The sequence below is a fragment of the Betta splendens genome, chromosome 4 (assembly GCF_900634795.4).
Source record: "Betta splendens chromosome 4, fBetSpl5.4, whole genome shotgun sequence".
NCBI lineage: Eukaryota > Metazoa > Chordata > Actinopteri > Anabantiformes > Osphronemidae > Betta > Betta splendens.
This window is the reverse complement of record NC_040884.2, coordinates 18,754,464-18,776,635: the sequence shown is the minus strand read 5'-3', so window position 1 is coordinate 18,776,635 and position 22,172 is coordinate 18,754,464. Positions and strand designations below refer to the sequence as shown.

At 47.5% G+C, this 22,172-nt stretch overlaps 1 protein-coding gene across 7 annotated transcripts in view; it reads left to right on the top strand.

Annotated features, from left to right (window-relative positions):
- The window catches only part of si:ch211-285f17.1 (sickle tail protein homolog), a 56,915-nt gene that overhangs the window by 31,957 nt on the left and 2,786 nt on the right, over positions 1-22,172 (top strand). Inside the window, exons 3-20 of one of the 7 annotated variants that reach the window (XM_029146102.3) lie at positions 2,757-2,837; positions 3,832-4,027; positions 6,135-6,333; positions 7,163-7,256; positions 9,848-10,647; positions 11,856-11,960; positions 12,437-12,486; positions 14,005-14,144; positions 14,249-14,424; positions 15,853-15,983; positions 16,184-16,331; positions 16,871-17,354; positions 17,448-17,652; positions 17,749-18,038; positions 18,159-18,314; positions 18,574-18,696; positions 19,907-19,984; positions 20,092-21,726. In XM_029146102.3, coding sequence (XP_029001935.1) covers positions 2,757-2,837; positions 3,832-4,027; positions 6,135-6,333; positions 7,163-7,256; positions 9,848-10,647; positions 11,856-11,960; positions 12,437-12,486; positions 14,005-14,144; positions 14,249-14,424; positions 15,853-15,983; positions 16,184-16,331; positions 16,871-17,354; positions 17,448-17,652; positions 17,749-18,038; positions 18,159-18,314; positions 18,574-18,696; positions 19,907-19,984; positions 20,092-21,726 — 5,091 coding nt within the window. Of the gene's footprint in view, positions 1-2,756; positions 2,838-3,831; positions 4,028-6,134; positions 6,334-7,162; positions 7,257-9,847; positions 10,648-11,855; positions 11,961-12,436; positions 12,487-14,004; positions 14,145-14,248; positions 14,425-15,852; positions 15,984-16,183; positions 16,332-16,870; positions 17,355-17,447; positions 17,653-17,748; positions 18,039-18,158; positions 18,315-18,573; positions 18,697-19,903; positions 19,985-20,091; positions 21,727-22,172 lie in introns of all 7 variants that reach the window. The other 6 variants (XM_029146101.3, XM_029146118.3, XM_029146104.3 and 3 more) reach the window with 6 other exon arrangements.

The following is a 22,172-nucleotide window of genomic DNA, read 5'->3' as shown; positions in this document are numbered from 1 at the left end:
TGTTGATTGTCCGCCTCCCTCGCGCTCCATCACAGATCCGCCTGATTGTACTTTACTTGCCGATGGGATGTTTTATTAATGAGACCCGCTTCTGGCCTCGTGTTTTGATTGCGCCGTGAACCGCACACGGCTCCACCTGCTGCACGCACTCGACCTCCCCCCCCCCCCCCCCCCCCCCCCCCCCCCCCCTCTGCGCTGTCGGCTTTGACTGCGGACTCTATAAAGTCATCCTCTTTTAACGGGCCAATTAACAAGCGAGCCCATCTCTGAAAGGTCATCTGGGGATTTGGGTGAAGGGATTAGAAGAGGAATGCATCAGAGGAGGGAGCGGGACTGCGGCGGTGAATGGGAATGGATGACTAGGGAATTTGAGTATAATGTCATTAAGGCCGGGGGAGACAAAAGATGTTGGTGTCCCCATAGACGGCGTACAGACGGCTGATTGATGGAGGGCTTTGTGCTTCAAAGCTGCGGCGCTTCGGGGTTTTGTGCTTGCTGCGTTGAACTTTTGTGGCACATTGTTGTCATCTGGACCCGCGTTATCTCTGTCGGCCTGCAACGAGCGATCGATCGCTCCAAACACCTCGGTTGCCTTTAACGGAGCGCCTGCTCCAGACGTGTGTCATGTGTGTGTTTACCGCACGCATGGGACCAGGTAATTACAACCAGAGGAAGGACGCAACCTCCCCACCGCTCACATGTTTACATTCCTTCACGTCTGGCGAGGCCGTAAAGGAGCGGCCGCACAAACCCGTTCCTCTGGTTCCCTCCGTGTGTCGACTGTGTGTATATGGGAGAGGATCGCACCCTGTGGCTGTCGCACTGTTAGATAAATACACGCGTGTAAAAGCTTTCTGGCTTTATTATTGTCACAAAATGTCCCCAGAATGATCCATGAGAGCCTTCGTTTTGAGGCTACACCAGGCTGTGATGGAAGAAAAGCTATTATGACCCCAACTACGCTGATTATGTAAGAAAGCAGGCACCAATCAGTGGGCTTTATGTAGGCAGGCAGCAGGTGTGGTACATGACGCCCTGACAGCTTTCGAGGCCATGTCTATACTTAAATCCCCATGAGTGACACAGCAGGCTCCTGATGGGAGCCGCCATCACACTTAACAATCATAATTTACTTTAATCGGCCCTTCTCGGCTCCGCGTGTCAGCCTGTCTGTCGGGGGCCACATGATATAACATAATGTGCTCCGCTTTGTGATGCAGCGCTTAACGGGCGGGTGACAGGTGCCCCGTGAAAAGCACCGGGCGCGTTCATGCATGTTCATGAGGGAGGTGTTTTTAATAGAGAACAGCGTGCTGGTTATTTGGCGAACGCAGCTTTGAGCTCTGCTTCTGGTGACGGCGTGCTGTTTGTCAGGCCACTGTTGCATAAATGTTATCAGGATGTCCTGGGTTCGGGTCAGATTTTCTGGAACAATAGCCTGGCTCACCCATGCACACGCACCCTGTCTGTCTGGTCCCTGTCTTCTTTATACAACACACACACACACACACACACACACACACACGCACACACACACGCGTTTGAGCTGCTTTAACATCATTATTATTTAACATCATTTTCTCTGCAGCGTTTCCCCTCACAACTTCAGAACTTGTCGTACTCCTGCGCATAAGCTAATGTCAGTGTTTGGGTTTCACATTCATCACGGCTGTCAGGGTAAATGGGGTGTACAGAGGGAGATGCTGTTGAAAAGGCAGAATCGCCGGCTGCGTGGTTTGGATTGCAAGCGGTGGGGGGGGGGAGCGGTTCGCCTGGCGTGGAATGCTCAGCACCGCAGGTGTGTGCGGGTCGGAACAGGTTCTGCAGCGCTAATCGGTAGTTGGTCTGCGGGTTTGACATCTGGATCCTAAAGCAGGAAGTGGTTGGCCGGGACAGGAAGTGGCTTCCGCTCGTGCGTATCTATTGTTGAGATAATAAATCGGTATGCGACCTTTAAAGGGGACATTTTAACCTAATTACCTCTTTCTTTTCTGTTCGACTGCTTCAGTTCAAACTTCCTTTACTGTGAAATTCTTCAGTATATCTTAGATTCTTTTCCCCTCAAATTCAGCATATGTCACTCTACACTGCTAGATCGCTCCCATGCAAAGTAATTGGCACCTGGGTGATGAGGGTGATGAGGGAGGCCGATATCATTTAACGTCTTTGGGTATGAGGAGGTAGAGCTAGAGTTGGAGAGCTGCTCAGCCCACCAGCACCGAATACGCTCATAAATCATTCAGCGTTCAGATTCAATTTCCCAACACATGTCTGGTTTCAGGTGTCACGTCAACTCCACGTGACCTCTGCTTTTCAGAAGGTTACTGTGTTTACAGGCTAAAGTTATAAGTGCAAATAGTTATTTATGTCCCTTTAATCCCTGAGTTGTGCATGCGAAGCGTGTTTCAGTGGAATTACAGAAGTGATGGCTCAGCGGTTCTCCCTGCTGTGTCAGGTTGATGTGCATCCCATGAAATGTAACGCTGGGATGAGAGGGATAAATGTGCTGCTACAAAATAAGACGTCATTCCATTGGTTTCCGCGCTCGTGCGTTTATCTCTGCACTTATTAAACTCAGATAAACTTATAGCAACAAATGTTTTGCTGTTATTGTATCGAACCTCAGTTCTTATTTTACCCTCTTTGAAACTGATTTGTCTCCACAGTTCTTCTGTTTTGTTTTGCAGGCCCGCTGCTTCTTCCATCTCACCCTCACGTGGCATTTCTCAACCACTTGCTTCTTTTTCTCCCAACAGTCTTTGCAGGCATTGCTTTCCTCCTTTCACTCTGAGCTTGACATTCAGGGGTATCTGACGAAAATCCAATTGCCCCACAGAGTTAGTCTGACTTTTATCTTATCTGCATCATGCCACGGCGTGTGCGTGCGTGCGTGCGTGCGTGCGTGCGTGCGTGCGTGCGTTTGTGTGTGTGTGTGAGAGAGATTGACCATCTTCCAACATTTGTGCCCATGTGCGTGTGCTGGCAGTAGAATTGGTCATTAGACCCTCACTGTATTTAACGTAATAGCTTGGATTGTTTAATTGTGTGTGTGTGACAACAACAGCATGTGCATGGGCGTGTGTTCCCGATAACCCGGTGGACCTGGGCCCCAGCTGCCAGCTCCACCACACTTCTGTCAGAGCAGAGGAGCATTTCATAGAGAGCCCTGTGTTCGCTGACCCACGTGGTTCTTGGGGAGTAGATCGGCTTACAGCACCACATAATAGCTCAATGGGCTCCGCAGTCATGTCACCCATCACCTTATCGTAGCTGAGGCTTGAGGATGCCACATCATGCGGATCTGATTACAGAGCAGCCGACTGATCTTCGAATTATCACGACTCCACTCCGTTTGGTCGCAAAAGGAATTTCTTGATCTTTCGGACTGGCATTGTTGGCTTCTGTTTGATCACTGAGGAGGGACTCACTGCCTTCCAAGTATTTAGACTCTTAAAGTAGATTCCAGCTCATGCAGGTACATATGAGATGCTTCACTTTATTCCTCCTCGTGCTTGATGACATTTAGAGGTGTGCTCAGTGCAGAGTGTGACAGACGTGAGCGTGCATTAGTGAGTTGGAACATTCAAATATTATCACCTCTCTGCACATTTGCATGACTGAACCTTTTTGGTGTGTTTGGCTGTTGTGCTGGAGTCAAGCTCAAAGTCAACATCAAAGGTACTTTATTCTAGCTGAAGAATGTGTGTGTGAATCATAACACAGTTGACGCTGTCAGAATGGCAAGTAGCTCATGGATTTCTAACTCCGCCGAATGCACGCAGTAAAGTACTAGAAGGTCTCACCCTCACCGTGGTCTCTTCACCCCTCCAGAGCAGAAGCCCGAAGCACGGCCCCAGCCCGCAGCCCTGCATCGGTGACCTGGTTGACCATTTGTCCTTGGCCTCCCTGGAGTCGTTGGACGCCATGTCTGAGGCTGATGCTCCCACAGCGTTCACCCGCGGCAGCCGGATTCGTGCCAGTCTGCCGGTGGTGCGATCCACCAACCAGACAAAGGACCGCTCACTAGGTACGCTGTGCTGAAGTCAGAGTTAGTCTTTGCTGAACACTAATGTTTCAATCCATTGTCTGATGTGTCCTAAACATTGAGGTGAAGCTGAATCAACCATCTGTCTGTTTGCAGACTTTTAACACAAACTTGAGAAACTTTAAAACTCTTGCTGTTTTACCTTGAAGTGTTTTCCTCACACGTCTCATCTCCTCCTTTCCTCCACACAGCCGTTTTAATTAGAATTAATTTCCTCTGTAGTGAAGGATTAGCAAATCCATCCACAATATGCCATCATGTTATTGACAGGATTAGAAGTGGGTCGTCTTATCAATGCGCGCGGCGCCTAATTTGCATTCGTTTGCGGAAACCGAGTGAAAAGTGTGGAATTAGGCTGCTGCGCCAGGGTGGAAGTGGTGCAGAGCGTTGAGGTTTTTAGGAGGACACTCATCCAAGGTAGTTCAAATCTCAGCAAGGCATCTGCTCCTGGGTAACAGCGCAGCGTCGGAGTGGCACGCCTTTCAAGCGAAGTGAGACTGAATGAAACCGCGGGGTGTCGCATGCGGCTCCCTCCAGTGCCGGCGGTGGCTGTTGCTCCGCGTGGGGAGAACAAATGTGCATTAGCACACACGCATGCAAATACACGAGCATGAGGCATCGCTCCCTTTCAAAAACATCAGGACAAAGCTTCGGGACAGTGGGGGGTATGGTGTGATTGAGGAGGAGGAGAAGAGGGGCACCGCTTTACTGTGTGGCCCCTCCCACAGTGTCTCTCACACACACACACACACATACACACTTCTCTGGGTCCCTGTGGACGTTCGGGGCTTCAGTTCTTACCGGAGGAGTTGGCACGCAGGCTTTTCCACAACATCGTGAGACTCAGCACAGAAACAGGAAATCCTTAAAATCCCTAACGTGAGTATCAGATTTAGTCTGGAGCGTGGCATCAAGCGTATCGCGTTTCACCCCATCTACTGCGGCCGTGGCTTTAAAAACCGCACCGAGTGATATTTTACGACTGCACCCTAAATGTTCGCGTCTCACGGCTGAGGCTTCTGGAGGTCGGTTCGGCTCGGACACAGCGTCGCGCTCGGCCCATTTGGTCAGGAAGGAATGGCCCGCCGGCCATTTGATCCCAGACTTAAAAGAAAGCAGGCGCCGAGGAATGTAGCACGGCTCTCCCTTAGAAATGAGCCATTAAACTTTGTTGCGGCGAATAAAACCAATGTTAATGAATTCAGATCTTTTAATATGCACACACAATCAATGGCGCTTTGTCATCAAACCCTAGTTGCTAACATCTGGTTGAAAACCAGCCGACTGTTAACATAAACGGCTCTCGGGGGAACCATGAAGTTTTTCTGCACATGGGCACTTTGTTAAGTTATTACTACTTAGGAACCCAGACAGACTGAAGACAGCAAAGGAAAGACTCAGCAATTTTATTTCCTTGATTTGCCCTCTCGCTGTCTCATGCAGCATGTAGGATCTTGTATAATATTTCACCAGCATCTGGTAGCGTTTTACATGAAGTAGGAACATGCCTCCTGTCCTTAAAAACTGGTTAGTTATAGTGTAGAACAACAACTAATCAGAAAGAAATGACATGATGCAATTAACCGGTTACTATTTGTCATAAAACTTTTGAATGAACACAAAGGCCTATTGTTAAACCGTGCTGCTCAAAGCAATGAGCCACAGACTAGAAATAGAAATGTGATTTCTCTCCTCCGTGGCATTGTTTATACAAGTGGGACGTGGGCGTGTCCATAAATTTTGTTGGAGAGGCATCTGTTTTTCTGAAGCGCAGCACAGAAGCCACACCCAGAGTTCAGAGGTTCAGGCTTGGGTTGAAGCGATCCGCCCCGATCACACGCCGGAGTCACGGGCCGATTTCCTTACTATGCTCAAATGTTTGTTTAATGTGGTTTCATTTCATTTGTGGCCCCTTTTTTAAATGAGGAAACATATTTTTCAAACACACATCAGAGGTTGTTGCGACAGGCACATTTCCTAACAGCACTTCATGTCCATGAAGTACTGAACTATCACAACAGCAGATCGTTTCATGACTTCACGTGGAGGCTGTTTACTGTGTTAATGGCCGCGTGGTCTCTGCCTGCAGGCGTGCTGTACCTGCAGTACGGGGACGAGACCAAGCAGACCCGCATGCCCAATGAGATCACCAGCATCGACACCATCCGAGCCCTGTTCGTCAGTGCCTTCCCACAGCAGCTCACCATGAAGATGCTGGAGTCGCCCAGCGTCGCCGTCTACGTCAAAGACGACATGAGGAACATGTACTACGAGCTCAGCGATGTCAGGTGAAGATGTGAATGCCTTTTCTGAGTCTCGTCAGTCCGAGGTTCACAGTGCTCCATCGTTTCCGTGCGCTTCCTGTTTAAACTCTCCCTGCACAGGAAGTTGCTGCCGAGGAAAGCTTCTCATTTCCTTTTCCCCTGTTTTCCCGCGGTGAAACTTACCAGGAATGAGGTTATTTGGAAATGAATCCCCCTCAGAAAATCAGAACATTTGCGATACTTTGATGACTTTCCTTCCTGTTGTCCTCGCGCTGCTGAAAGTTACCGTCTGGAAAGTTGCATGGGAGGCTTTCGTCCTTTTAGTGCGGAGCAGCTTCTACAGATCTGAGCACAGAAACACTGCGTGCATAATTTGCAGGCAAACGCACACGCACACTAGCTCAGAGCTTTTCTGTTTATTTATCTGCATCTCTTATTCATAATGCATCAGCATTGATGCAAGCAGGAAAGAAGGAAGGGAGGAACAAGCAACTCTAAACCTCTATCTGTTCCTGCCCGAGTGCGATGTGGACTTTGTGACTAATTCTTTATCACCGCTAATAAAAGTTGTCTCATGATACTTGCAGTCAGGGTTGGCACAAGTGTCCAGAACACGGTAGTGAGGGACTGAGAAAGCACTGGGATCCTGTCAGTTTTGGTAGTTTTGAGCCTTTTACAGTTCAGGCCAAATGTCAGGTCACAGAGGACTGATGCGTGACATTTCACGGCCTGCGTCGGCCTACGAGCCCTTATCACAGCTGCTGAGGAGATCCATGTTCAGACAGGATCGGCCGCTGTCCGACGGCGATATCTGGGCTCCTTTTTTACCGCCGTACACTTCTTCTCCCTACAGGAACATCCAGGACCACTCCTGCCTGAAGGTCTACAACAAAGACCCGGCGCAGGCATTCAGCCACGGGCCCAGACCTGCCAACGGCGATACCCGGGTGAGTAGTTACCCACAATGCAGCAGTGAACATGATCTACTTAACCGCAGGGACACGGCCAGAGATGTTAGCGATACAATAGCAACCCCAGCCTCCAGTTCTGCCTTTTCTCCATCCTGTTTGCAGTTACGGAGAGGAATGTCCCCCTGCCTCTTGTTAATCTGTTTACAGGGGGTCGCTTATTGTTCTCGCTGTGATTCAGCCTTGCCTGTGTGCTCAGGCGCAGCTCGCTTCAGGAACAATTCAATTGTTCACTCTTCCTCCACTATCAACTCTAATCTCATATGTGTTTCCTACTGATGTAACCAAACTTAAACCTCAAACGGCCCCTTTCTTGGAATGTTCCATCCCAAATCCACCTCTAATCCTCGCCACCCATTATCTAACGCCACTCCTCTCTCCGCCTGCTGCTAATTCCTCCGCAGTTTAATCTTCCTGTGCCACATGGTGAATGTGTGTCATTAAGTGAAACTGATGACGTTTAAAGGAGCGATGGGGGCAGCGTGATGATGGTCTTACTTCAGTTGACCAGATGACTTTGAGCTGCTGTTAAAACTCCTGTTGTGGGAAAGTGAACAAAAGATGGAGCATCGCAAACTGGGATCAGTGGAAGATTTCAAACTGTTGCATTTCCTACACGTTTTGCTATTTAATAACTCTGGGACTTGCTGAATCATCGCTTACTGTAAGTCAAACACAACTCACGCTGGAGCACACTAGGCAAAGAGAAGGCAGGCGGTTTTATAAGGGCTTGAGCAAACATTGTGAAATCTCAGGTTTAGAGCAGGGGAAAGCTCAAGAAGACGACTGTTGTCACTGTTTAACCAGGCGGCGGGCGACACAGACACTGGGATGGTGAACAGCAGAGAACGAGGAATTAGTGGAGGTAACATACGTGGGATTAAGTGAAAAATGCCAAACTGGTCTTCCCACACAAGCGCTGACAAGTTTCAAACACGCGCGCGCTTTCAGAGAAAAGCAAAGAGACAAGAAAGTCTTTATTTCTCCCTTTGTTTTATGTTCTTGGCAGCGTCTTTTAATAATGAAACAGGACCCCTGGCACTCGAAGCAAAAGGGCAAATACTACAAACTAATGAGCTGCACACCTGTTCAAACACTGTGGAGGGGGGGACTCCCACTGCTGCTGCTATTGAGTGTCTTCTTGTCTTACAGGAATGCCTGTCTTCAACTGCTATTGATTGAACACAACGTCTTGTGTGTCAAAATGAATAAAAATAGACATCAGACGAGCAGAGAAGGCTGCAGACGCTCAGGATGAAGCATTTGTTGGCTTGTTTTACCTGGTTGTATTGATGAAAACACGGTATTTCGTTTGAAATATTAATCTGTACTCAGGTATTGAGTCAGAGGTAGAGAGACTGAGCCCAGAGCAACACTTTAATTAAAGCGTGATTAATGTTTTGTATACAGTGAGTAGCTGGAGGACGTTGGTTTAGTTACTGGCTACCTTCTTTATATTAATCACAGGTTATTATGTCAATTAGCAGCATGCGTCACTCATATTGGGGGGATGGTATCTGGAGCCAGCTCTTGCAACGCTGACACATAGGGTGGCGTGTTTAGCTTGGCGGCCTGTACACGCTGCAGTTCTTAGTCGCTTTAGAAGTTCCCTCATGGCAAGAGACCGAGACTGCTACTGGGAGCATGGCTCCTCATTACTGGGAGGTTGGGCAGAAGCACAGAGGCTCAATGTGGCTTTGCATGGGTGCGTGTTTATTCTCCCAGCGCTTTGCATGTTGCACTGATAAGAGTCGGTGGCGGCTTCGTGCTGGAATTAGCAAAAGACCTTGCGCCGCGTGGCAAACCTTTTATTTTGAAGAGCACCTTGGATCGAGAGCGTCGTTAAGGTTTGATGATGTTTTCAAGTGAGCTTCTCAGGTTTCCCATTAAGTCTGTTGCTGCCATATATACAGGCGGCGCACTCTCGTTTGCCAGCAGGTCTCTCTCTCGTCCTTTGTTAACGGAGCCAAGCCTCAGTCCTTTTAGTCGTTACTGTACATGTTTGAGGCGCTCGCACACAGACGCCTACTCACACCACGCCATTGTTCCCTTCATTGCATTAGCCTTTGTCAGCATTGGGATTATAAATGATTTCAGCTAGGGAGAAGGTTGAAAAAACACTGTCAAACGCTGCTCATGTGGCTTTTAAAAGCCCTTTGCTTTGGGTTTCGACTTGTCTTGTGTAGGTGTAACTCGTGACTCATACCTTGAAGGAACAATGCTTTGTGTGTTTGGCAGGAAGGGGGATGGACTGGACTCAGCCCTGTTTGTGACACGCCCTGCGAAGTGTATTATCGTAGCCGGTGCATCTCATATCCTCATTGTTTACTCGTTCGCTTATGTTGAATCTTATCATACTTCCCTTTGCTGTACATTGCCCAGAAGCCCAGATGAGCTGACAGGTCAGACAATGCCAGACAGATCTGATTGCAAATCGGCCCATTTCAAGGCCCATGGGTGCAGAGACATAAGATGAGCTTCAAAGAGGATGACAACAGCTAAAGTGTTTCTAACTAAGGAGAAAACATATTGTGATACTAACACTGCTTTGTGTTTTTGTGCTTGTCTAGATGCACAGTGAGATGGTGCATGCCAGTCGTGAAGGACAGCACCCCCTGAGACAGCCCCCCATGGTTACCCCACCCCACCATCCAATGCAGGGAGCGCTGTCCCCGACCCCCCACTCCATGCCCCCCTCGCCCTCCAGGATCCCATTTGGCTCACGGCAGGGCTCCGTACCCAGCACCTCCACTATGCCAAGGGAACGGATTTCCAACGCCAACCCTTCGGTGCGCTCCATCTCGCCCTGTCCCAGCGCCATCCTGGAGAGACGGGACGTGAAGCCCGATGAGGACATGGGTGGGAAAAGCCACACGCTCGCCAGGGGACAGGAGGGGCTTTACGCAGATCCGTTTATGCTCCAGGACGGAAGAATGACCATGTCTGCAGCCCACGGACCTCACCCCAACCCTGGGTTCGATGGACAAGAACACGGCATGGGGGGGTTTCATCGTGCCTCCATCCGCTCCACAAGTTCCTATGGTGGACCAAGCCCCACAGACACTGTGGATCACCCCTCTCTGTTCAGGCAGAAGTCAAGAAACAGCCAGCTGCCTACTTTAGGCTCCAAGACTCCTCCCCTGTCCCCTCACCGGATGGCTGAGGTACGGATGATTGACATCCACGGGGGGCCTCCTCACGGCATGCCCCCTCATGGTGTTCCCCTGGAGAGAGGCTCACCGGTGCGCCAGTCCTTCAGGAAAGAGGAAGTAACTGGTACCAAGGCCCGAAACAACATGGGCTCACCTGTGATGCCAGACCTGCCAGGTAACGTCCAGGGGCCCGTTCCAGCCGCCGGTGACCCGACGCGGTAAGTGCAGGGAGGGAATTTTTACAGATTAGAGCATTGAGAAAGTGCATGGGAGCATGGACTAACTCTGCATCCCAGTTTCTCCCTAACCACCAGCATCATCCATAACTAAACCCATGGAAACGCCATAACTCCCCACCTCACAGTCTTAAGCCCCAAAATCTGAACATAATTAAAGCAGAATAATGTGAATTATTATGAAAATGTTCAGTTATGTAACTTGGGCGCTCACAGTCTTATTTATTATATTTATAATATATTATGTGACAGCATTGGATTATTTTTTTAGACAATGTAAACCCAAAACTAGCTACTATAATGACTTCTGAAAACCCTGGTGACCTCCTATGTATATTTTTTGTAGCCATAGTGCCACAATGACAACAACCCCCACTGAATGATGTTGTAGACATTGTGATACCTGGGTTAGATTAGTCTACTCTCACTGAGAACAAATAAACTTAGAAGCTGAGGTAGAGGAATGCTCGCCACCAAAACAGGCTGTGGTTTTACAAACACGGAGGTTATTGAAAAACGAAAAAAAACATCGAGCAGGTAGTTGAAGCAGCCTAATGGGCCAAACGGATCGGACCGGACCTCTGTAGCCCAAAGCCCTCCGTCTGAAAACAGAACACGGGACATTGCATCTTAGGCCTGTCCCAGTAGTCCGTGCCCTGTAGCTGTCAGATCATTTACTCCTGTGACATGTGCTGCATGACATGAGGGCAGGCATTGTTGTAGATCCTTTGTGTGTCTATTGTGTAGAATCACAGCCTCCTCTGTGTCCTGAACTGGCCCCAGATCCTTCCTCAAGATATATGATAATGTCTGAAAGCAAACATTATCCTTCCGCTACGCCGACCAAACCATCTCAGAGTCACGTTCCTCACTCTCCCCGCTGGTGTTTGGCACTGTCATTTTTTTGAATTGTCTTCTCCTCTTGGCTCCCACCACCCAGTGAGACGCTATTGTTTCGTTTAAAGCAAACAATTGGACTTGGACACAAGTCGTTCCTCTTGTTTATTCCATTTAAATATCAGCTGTAGCCTGACATGACAATGCATTTTAATGAGACTTCGTACAGTTGAGTCAGTTCTGTCACAGCCCCCCACCCCCAGGTTTGTTCAGAGCCAGTATTTGCTGTAGTGGCAGCTGTGTTGTCCAATAGGCCTCAGTGTTGAAAGTAGCATTTTCTGATGTTTCTGCAGAGAGCGAATGAAGGCTATGGAGCAACAGATTGCCAGCTTGACTGGCCTTGTACAGCATGCACTTTTAAAGGGGGCAAACACTAGTGGCACCAAGGAGCCTCTAAGGTAAGCAATCACAGCATAGGGCAGAGTGAGGCATCAGGGGAAATGGATTTTCAAATTAAAAGCTTGGCAGAGGGGATAAGATAAAGTGTGCCTTCTATAATGGCCATATCAAACATCGGGTGAAGAGGAAATGGGTTTGACTGTGAATCTGATATTAAAGTCATTTGCTTTCTAGATCAATGGCCTCTGTGTACGGTTTATCTGGCTGCATTTCACCTCTTTGCATTTCAATCTTCTTTGTGGAGACCTTAAACGTTTGCTTGACAGTGTAAAAGGTCTGAGTCGAGTGGATTTGTACGTTTCTGTGTAACACTGCGGGCGTTTGTTAACATTATTAACATTATTTTAATGTCTCTGGTTTGCCGCTTTCTACTGTCATATGTTTAATGTGTGTGTTTCCTGCTAAAACTAACCTGAAAATCTCAAAATAGATTGCTTGCTTTTTTGTGATTCTTCTGAATTTGTCTCTGCGGCAGCGAGCGGCCACCAAAGACATCGTCTCCAGCCCACGGTGGACATAGCTCAGGTGAGGATCACACTCATCCTGTACAACATCTTTCCCTTTTTTGTAATTGAAATTTAGCGCCATAATGTCTTGTGCAGACAAGCCCACACATCAGTGTCAGTCAGCAGTCTGCAATGAGCAGCGCTGTGGGGAGAGAAAACAAAGTCAGGTTTCTCCTCTTGTCATCAGCTCATATTTCCTCGGTCCCTTCCCCCGTAAATCCACTTTAATAGTAGTTAAGAGGCGAGAGCTTGCGCCGCTAACGCAAACCTCTCACAGGCACCATTACTCCTCGGGCCTGCCAGGATGATTCAGCAGTTCAGTCCTAGCGTCGCAGATCTAGGTTTGATAAGAAAGATCTGCAACCACACACACAGGGGGAACACAAGTCTGTTTATGTGTCCTTGGATCTAATCTCGTGTCCGATGATCCATTTCTTACGTCGCTTTCGGAGAGCTGTACTTGTCATGTTGCTTTGGAGCAAATCTTAAGAACATCAGAAAGTTGGAGTGTTTGTTTTGTCACAGTGTCCATACATCAAACATGACGAATCAGTGGCACTGTTTTCAAACACAACCACCGGTGTACTTTGCAACCTGTACTTCAGGTCTAGGCAGCTGTCACTTTCTGTCAATAGACAAAGTGTATTTGGAATCAAGAAGACAAACGTTTGTCGTTCCACTTCTCCAGCAGAAGGAGCGGTGGCATGCAGGCACACAACATCTACATTGTACTACATGCGCGGCCATTTTGTCCAACGCTAACCACACGCCTACGCCGCATGGCACGCGTCCTGCATGTTTTAATAAATATGCAAGAGGTTAAGCTATTTTTTCTTCAATTCCCGGGCAGAGATTCTGCTTTTTGGTTGTACAAAATAGAAAAACAGATACTTTTGGTTTTGTCTGTCCATGCCTTGAGGCATCCGTATGTGGGATTTATGCCTCAAACCTAATTTAATGGACAATGATGAATTTGTGGTGTCCACAGCTATGAAAAATTATATAAAATCATCAGCACAAACATGTTTTACCATAAACAATTTTCCAGTTACTGTGGATCATTAACACATGTTGGAACTGCTTTCACCAAAGAATTTAGAATAGTAGATAATAGTAAAGTAATGTGCACATATATTAAATCTACTCGATGCATCCTGAAGTTTATAAAGTCAAAGGTTAGAGTGGAGTTTCTAAAATTAGATTAGATTGAAGCATTATGTTTGTTGAGCATTGAGAGACTCTCACCCAAACCACAAATAACAGCCCTCTTAGATTCTACAGTTTCATCCTCCCCATCAGTCCACAGACATTTCAGAGGTGCAGCCGCTATGACTGCCAGTGTATCTGTGCTTGTTGTGCAGCCACAAAGAGGCAAAGAGTGTTGTTGTTTGTAGTCTCGATGATAGCATGAGGGTTTAGGGGAGAAGGATCTGTTTGCTGCAAAGTGTAACTTCTGTATTTTAATGATGAGATCTGTTAGAAGCTGTTTTAGGAGTATAGCATGTTCAGGTACAGTTAAACCTTTTTCCTGGCCCAGGTGGTTCCCCAGTCCTGGCTCCTAAGACCAGTGCCGCCCCTCCAGACAAGGGCACGGTTCCTCTCAAGGTCAACCTCCTGCAGTTCAGGAAGAATGTTTCTGACCTCAGGATGCAACTTCACCAGATGCGGCAACTCCAGGCAAGACCTCATTCACCGTCTGCTTCCTTTAGCGTGTGCTAGCACCTGTTCGGACATCCACAAACGATAACCCCAGATCCTCATCCCACTGTGTTTCCCCTCAGCTCCAGAACCAGGAGGCGCTTCGCTTCCAGCTGAAGCGAGCCGAGCAGGAAATCGGCGTTAAACTTGCAGAGGCCATGCGGCGTCTGGAGGACCCAGTCCAAAGGCAGAGAACTCTGGTGGAAGAGGACCGGCACAAGTACTTGGGCCTGGAGGAGCATGTCCTTACACAACTCAGGTGGGTCTGGGTCCTGTACTTGTATAATGGTTGTGTTTTATATCGGCTTGAGCATCAAGTACAGCTGATTAAAAATACATCTTATTTGCAGATAATAATCCAAATAGACTTTCTATTAGCTCATCTGAGCTGTTCAGCTCTTTAAAAAGCCACCACCCTCTGAATTGCATAGTGCAGGTTTATACAGGCAAGCAGTGCCTGACTCCAAGAGACAGCAGCTAGAACAAAGGACTCGCCTGTGGAGTAATTACTCACTATCCTGCTCTGACTTTACTTCACTGGCAGGCTCCTGCCAACAGGGAGCTGTAATTGAATCCCTTTATTTGGATGTTTACAGGCAGGGTCGAAAAGCAAAGTGTTGCTAGTCGCTGGTAAGCATGTGCTCCAACGATGCTCATGGAGAAATGAACAGGTGGAAGGAGGCGAATTAAGGCTCAGTGTTAGTCCATCCAGCCAGTCGTGAGTCAGCGAAACACGACTGCTGCTCTTTAAATAGGACTCAGTGTTGGGATCGTGGGGAGAGTGTGGTGTGAAAACCGCTGCCCTCGAAGGGGAAGAAGAAAATTCATCATGACGTCTGTTTCAATGATGAAGTGTTTGCAAGTCATCTGACAACAACAACAATCGAAAAATAAATCACATTAAGAATTAAATATTATGTGAGCAAACATTTATAAAAACAAACTCAAGAACCTGCATTGTTTACTCTGATATTCAGAATTATAAATGGTAGAAACTTTCCATATCTGTTTTTGTTTGCGGGAGATTTGATTAAATAATCCTCAACTGGAATTTCCCATCAGTGTTTCCTCAACACACTGTCTCCTTGTTGCCTCACTCTCCCGTTCGGGGACTTTTATAAAAGAGCGTTTCTCAAGGGTACCTGGCTACAATGAAACACCATTTTAGTCTCTCTCATGCAATCCAACACTGCACACAATGTTATCGTTGGCCACATTTCCCCTCGGTGCGACCCGTTCCCTCTTCCCTCTAGGACTGGGATGGCCATGGAGTGCCGTGATGGGTTTTCTATGTGAGGAAGTGCTCTGTCACAAATAAATGCTCATTCAGTGTGTAAACATTTGGGGGTTTGGGAAGAGATCCAATCCAATCTAGTCTGAGTGATGTGGTTTAGTCAAGAAAGTTTGGCTCACAGTGGAAGTTTATTGTCTTTTATAATCATTGTATGAATATGACATACTACTAGATTTTCCCCTAGTTTCTTAAGAGTCCATGCAGCTGCTCACTTTGACCAGTCAGTGCCACTTCATAACCTTCTTTATAACCTTGAACATACATGACTATGTCCTGCCCCCTGGTGTTTGCTGTTCGCATCAAATGTGATAACATGAATTAATATTTGAATGTTTTTCTCCTACATTAAGAATTGTGCAATTGGCATGAATGGCATTTTGTTTATGTCCGTAGTGAGCTGGAGCAGTTCGTAGGAACTCTGCAGAAGGACTCGACTGCGACACACAAAGTCGTGACCCTGAAGGATGTGGAAGAGGGAGCAGTGACTCTGAGGAAGGTGGGGGAATCTCTGGCAGGGCTCAAAGGTAAGTGGACAGATAACATTCTTACTACTGAGGACACTAGTGTGTATAAAAAGTAGTGTTTTAAGGAGTTACTTATAAGTAATGTACTCTGTTAAACCTTTGTGTTATTACCTTTATATAACATTTGTTCCTTTGAAGCTGAAATGATGAATGTTGCTTAAACACTCTTTCATCTTTCTCTGCATGTGTGTTTTTTCAAGGAGAGTTCCCAGCCCTGCAAACCAGGATGAGGGCTGTGCTCAGGGTGGAGGTGGAGGCTGTGAAGTTCCTGAAGGAGGAGCCTCACAAACTGGACAGCATGCTGAAAAGGGTCAAGAGCCTGACTGAAATGCTTGGCAGTCTGAGAAGGTAGAGGACAGATGGAGAAAGACTGTTAAAGGAGATAAAGTAGGCATCAGCAGAGGAGTATAAGTATATGGACTGAGTGGGCTGGAGCTACACTGGGCTCTGTGATGTGGTAGTCTGTGCTGTGTGATGATACTGGCAGGTCAGCCTTCATCCTATCAAAGAGGTCATTCCATGTGACAGGAGTACGGCATCCAGCCTGATTTATTTCCATCGCCTTCACTGAAGCGATGAGCGAGTTAATTTGGTGGACAGTGCAGCTCCTCATTTCCATTTTAATATGTCACAGATACCAAACTCACTATAGATATAGTTTCTCTATCTGCCTCAGCCTCCATGAATGTCTTATATATGAAACTTGTCTGGCTGCCAAACCATGGTAAGTAAAAGAGTAAAAAATCTAAAAACCTTTGAATAACAGCTGATTTCTCTTGGGGACGGGTGTCATTTTAAACCATTTGTATGATGATTTATTCATGTAATGTTTGCACACATGCCGGATCTGTTGCCTTTAAATCACACACTGTTTCCTTCATTTGCAGGAGCGCTACCGAAGGGGCTCAGAAAGCATCAGACCCTTCTGCCCAATTCTCAGTGGAGAACAGTCCTCCACCAGAGGTCCCTGCCGAAGCCGCTCCAGCAGTAGTCCAGGGTAGTGCCTCCCCAGCCCCACCTGAGCCCCAGAGCTCCACCATCAGATCAGAGGTGATGCCCTCCTCCCCCATGGTCATTCATCATGTCCAGAGCTCCCCGGTCCACATGCAGCAGTCCCAGCAGTCTGCAGCCTTGACCACTCAGCCCAGTCCTCCACTCACTCCCAGCCCCACTCAGGTTCCAAGTCCCAACCCATGCAAGCGGCAAGGCAGGGAATCTCCCAAAGGAGGCGCGTCAGAGTCACCCACATTTCTTAAGAAGACACATGGGAACCCAGTGAACAATGGCAACGGCACTGCCAGTCAGGTCCTCGTCATAGAGGAGCTGCAGAGCAGTCAAGACAAGAGCAAGAGCAGAGCTGTGTCCATAGAGGTATATTTGGCCACCCGACCAGAAGCATGTGGGCTTAGTACAACCATGGTGATATTGTGGTGTGTCTCTCTGCTCATTCAATCATGAAACTAGGCAGCGGAGAAGGAGTGGGAGGAGAAGAGGCAGAACATGGGCCATTACGATGGGAAACAGTTTGAGAAGATCCTCATCGAGGCCCAGGCCAACATGATGAAGGGCATTCCCAGTCTAGAGGTAGACGAGAACCCAGCAGCGCCTCTTACTGCCAGTAGAGAACAAGCTAACATCCAACATCTTGTGGAGGCAGCTACAACCTCAGGTACAACATACAGTAGAAGGCACATGGCCACATTTTACATGTTACTGTATATGAACACATGAGTATAGTACATAATTTAAATGATCTGTCTGACAGAAGAGCCCCAGTCTGAGCGTCACTCAGACAAACCAGCCAAGAAGGGAGCTGAGAAGCTTCCAAAGCCTGTGATGGAGAAACCAGCCAAACCCGTACTGGAGAAACCCTCCAAGACTGCCATGAAGCCAGCACTCACAGACAGTCTTACCAAGCAGGGCTCTGACAAGTCTAACAAATCCCCCCCACCGCCTCCGCCAAGGAAAACCTATTCCAGTTTGAGCTCAGGCATGACCACCACCCGCTCTGGAGAAGTGGTCTACACCAGCAGGAAGGACTCCGTCTCAGCTCAGGTCAGAGTTGAGGTCCTGGTTATTGAGGGAGATGTGGTCAGACAGCAGCTGCAGCTTGCTACAATTACTTAAAACAGCAAGGTGTGACTAAACAGTTTTTGTCCCCACCAACCCTTAAAGGACGGTGAAGAGGAAGTCTTGCCTCCCGCACCTCAACCCAAGCCTGCCAAGGTCCCACCAGAGACCAAGCCGAAGCCTGCTACCCCTCCCCTCGTTACTGCCTCTGTTACGAATGAAGAGGAGGATGAAGGGGACAAGATCATGGCAGAGCTTCAGGTAAGAAGCACGTATACGTTAAAACGCTTCAGCAAACATTCCTGCAACCATGCTTTCAATGGGTATATGATGGGGTCTACATGCTGCATTGTGGGAGTGGGTTGCCTTCCTGTGGTGATTGACTTCCTCACAAGTGGCAAAGGGTACAGTAGGCAGTGACAGCTGACGAGAGGTGGGGTTTTATAGTTTTCACGGTCAAGAAACTGAAATTCCTTCCACCTCCCTCGAATCCTTGTCCCCGTTCCATTTTTCTCTTCAGGTTTTCCAGAAGTGCACAGTTAAAGATGTAGTGGTGAAAAATTTGGTAGAGCCCACCACTCGAATTGAGCCACAAATCAGAGAAATAAGACCCGGGGCCTTGTTGCCCCTCAAAGAGAAAAAGGTAAAATCTATGTCGCCGTGCAGCTGCCCAGCTAACTGCCTGCCTCTGCCAACTGTCTGATATCACCGACGGCCGTCTTAACCACTTCTACAACTCTTTACACCCCTGCTTTGGCCCCAGAGAAACCAGTAACAGCTGCCTCTAAAACTCTCTTTTCTGCGCTGCCTTCTTTACCTTTCCTTTTTTGATTCTGCAGGATTAAGTCTGCATAAAATGATGCCTCTGAAAAGGCGCTGTGTCTTTTGTGTGCCTGGGCCAGGCAATGATGTGTTTTGCCACTGATTTATTATAACTTGTCTTTTCCTCCAAACCAATAAAGACATCAACACTGTCTTTCACAGGCAATTCCACCGTCTTGTGTCTTTTTTCTAATCACGTCTTCATAAAAACGAATATTTTTGAAATCACAGACAATTCAGAGACACAACATAGTTAAACTCTCATTGTATTGTAGACACAACCTGTTTTTGCAGACTTGGTTCACTAGAGGTCAGTCTGGCCACTTTGCATGCTCTTTCCCTCACTTACCACTATTTCCCCCTGATAAAACTTTTTCAATTTTCTTTGTATTTACATAACACTTTTTTCTCCCCCGGCTTCAGCTTGCAAAGTCACAGCCACAGTGCTACAATTATATTTAGCTTGAACATCAGCTACAATAAATAACTCTGCTCTGTGGCAGGAAGGACGGTCATCTTTAAGGAACTAATATTATTTCTAGGCCAAGATGAAACATTCTGTCAGATTAGTAGTTGATGCTATTACTGTAGTCAATACCATAGATCATCTGCAGTGAATCTAGGTATGTACGCTAAATTTCACACTGGAAACAGGATGTTAAGGTTGTTAAAAATTATACTAGATGGTTTATACAGATGTAACTATACAAAGTAACTGAATTAACTTAGCCCTGCACAAACATAGCAGGCAAAAGGTTGTAAATGAAAGGCTCGTATGGTCTTAGCTTTCTAAAATATTCAGCATTTATACACCAGATTTAGATAAGTCTATGCAATCCAAGGGTGGTAGAGTTGCACTGGATTGTGTGAGGCCTAAAACATTAGAAAAAGGATGCACTCCAGTACAACTGGATCACCCACTAAGCTACGGTATGGTACTATTACCCAGCACAGTGTAAACACTGGATGCTGCTGCAGCCATGTACAGCAGTTGCACAGTAATATTATTCCCTCACACACTGTCCTAGCAGAGTTCAGAGCCCAGTCAGGAGGTCAAAGATCCAGACACTGACGAAAATGGAAATACCACCATGAGACAAAGCCAAGGGGTATGTATAGCTTTATAAATATAAAACTATAATTATGGCTCTAAAAATTCTAGAATATACATTAACTTGACATTATTGAAGAGTTTTTTTCTATTTTAAAATCACAGGTCATTTACTATGTAACCGGTCAGATTCACAAAGATCATCCATCGCCGTCAGGAACCGACGAGTCCCTTGAACAGCGAGAGCCTGTACAGCCTTCAACACAGGTGTCAAATGTCAATGTTAATGACATTTCTCCAAGCCAGGAAAATCACCAGCAGCCACAGTCTCCGTCAGTCAAAACACCCCCACCAATAACGCCTCCGCCTATATCACCGAAGCCTGTTGGACTGAACGGCATCAAACTTTACAAGAAAAACATGAAACGCTCGGAGTCCTTGAAGACCAGTGCAGAAATGGAGAAGGGAAAGATCCTAAACAAAATTAACACAGAAAAGAAAAGCAAAACCTTTCAGGAGCATGTTTCTTCCAGTAAGAATAAAATACCTGACCCTATGAAAATCACAAAAGCCAGTGTTGTAAGAGAAGCGGCTAAAAGCTCTGTTGCTTCGCCTAAAAAGGTTTTGAGCGAGGCCAGTGATCCACCGAAGGAGGTGTATGATGAGGGTTATGACGGGGCGAGTCTTAGTCCTGACTTACCTGGAGAAGAGGCCCCTCCACCTCCAGACAACATAGCCTTCATGATCACCAACACCAAGGTTCAGGCCCTTTCTTGTGGCGAGTACCAGGAACTTGTTAACGCCAAGAAAGGAAGTGTCCAGACAGTTACTGTAGGCGCTGCCACAAACAGAGGGAACTCCACAGTGAATTCCAATGCACTGCCGGATAACGGCCTCACCAAGAAGCCCGTCATCATCATTTTTGATGAGCCCATGGACATCCGGTCCGCTTACAAGCGTCTGTCCACGATCTTTGAGTGTGAGGAGGAGCTGGACAGGATGCTCGCGGAGGAGCGCATCGATGAGGAGAGCGAGGAGTCGGACTCTGAGAGGAGCGGTGGGCCGCAGGAGAAAGCTAGCGAGACGGACTCGACGGACGGCACAAAGGCGGGTTCTTCAAAGGGCGCCGCTGACCACGTTAGCCTGTCGTCCTCGTCCTCGTCTTCAATATCAGAAAGCGGGATAAACTCGGAGTCAAACGGAGACGGCAAGCAGGATAGTAAGAAGAAGTTCAAATTCAAGTTCCCCAAAAAACAGTTGGCGGCACTGACCCAGGCACTTCGCACGGGAACCAAGCCAGGGAAGAAGACTCTACAAGTTGTTGTGTATGAAGACGAGGAGGAATCGGACGGAACCGTCAGGCAGCATAAGGAAGCGAAGAGATTTGAGATCACCCGCACGAAATCTTTAACGGAAACCTCCAAGCCAACTGGAATTTTGAAGAGGCAGAGCTCCGAATCCGTCTGCAGGACAGACGAAATTCGAAAGAGCACCTACAAGACCCTGGACAGCCTGGAGCAAACCATCAAGCAGCTGGAGACCACCATCAGCGAGATGGGACCACGCTCTCCCGACGAGCCGGGTTCTCCGGATGCGACTGCGGTACCAAAAGGGAAAACCTCGGATGGAGTGGGCTTGAAGAGGTCTTCCTCTCTCCCTGCCTCCAGAGGCTCCGGTCCTATGGTCCCCAGCAAAAAGAAGACTAAACCTCAGCTTCTTCCTCGCCCTGTAGTCATCCCTACTACCAACCCCACCAGCTCCTCCACCATTGTCCCCAGTGCCCCCAGCGCCGTACAACAGGTCTCTCTCTAGCTTTTGCTGCTCCGGGAGCCTTTGGGTCTTTCTTCTATTTCCATTTCCAACCTACCTCCACTTCAGTCCTAACCACTGAAACGACAAAATCCACGTGTGGTTGGAAATTTTGGAAATGTCCCCCATGGGTTTCTCCTCCTGGGGAATCATGGTGACATGACTGGGGGTGGCATTTTGTTGGGTTCCTGGCTACTGTACCATCTTTCTCTTTCAGTTCGTTGTTAAACCTTTGAAGTTCTCCACAAGTGGCAGACTCATCATCAAAGCCATTCAGCGCTGATATCTTTCTATCTCTGACTGCATGTACTGTGTTTATTGACTGTAATGTTGAAGGTCTCACTGGGTGCATGTTCTCTCATTGGTGTTGATTGAACAGGGTTTTTATACCTGTCAGTGCCTTGAATTTTCATACTTCCTATATGGTGTGTTTTTTC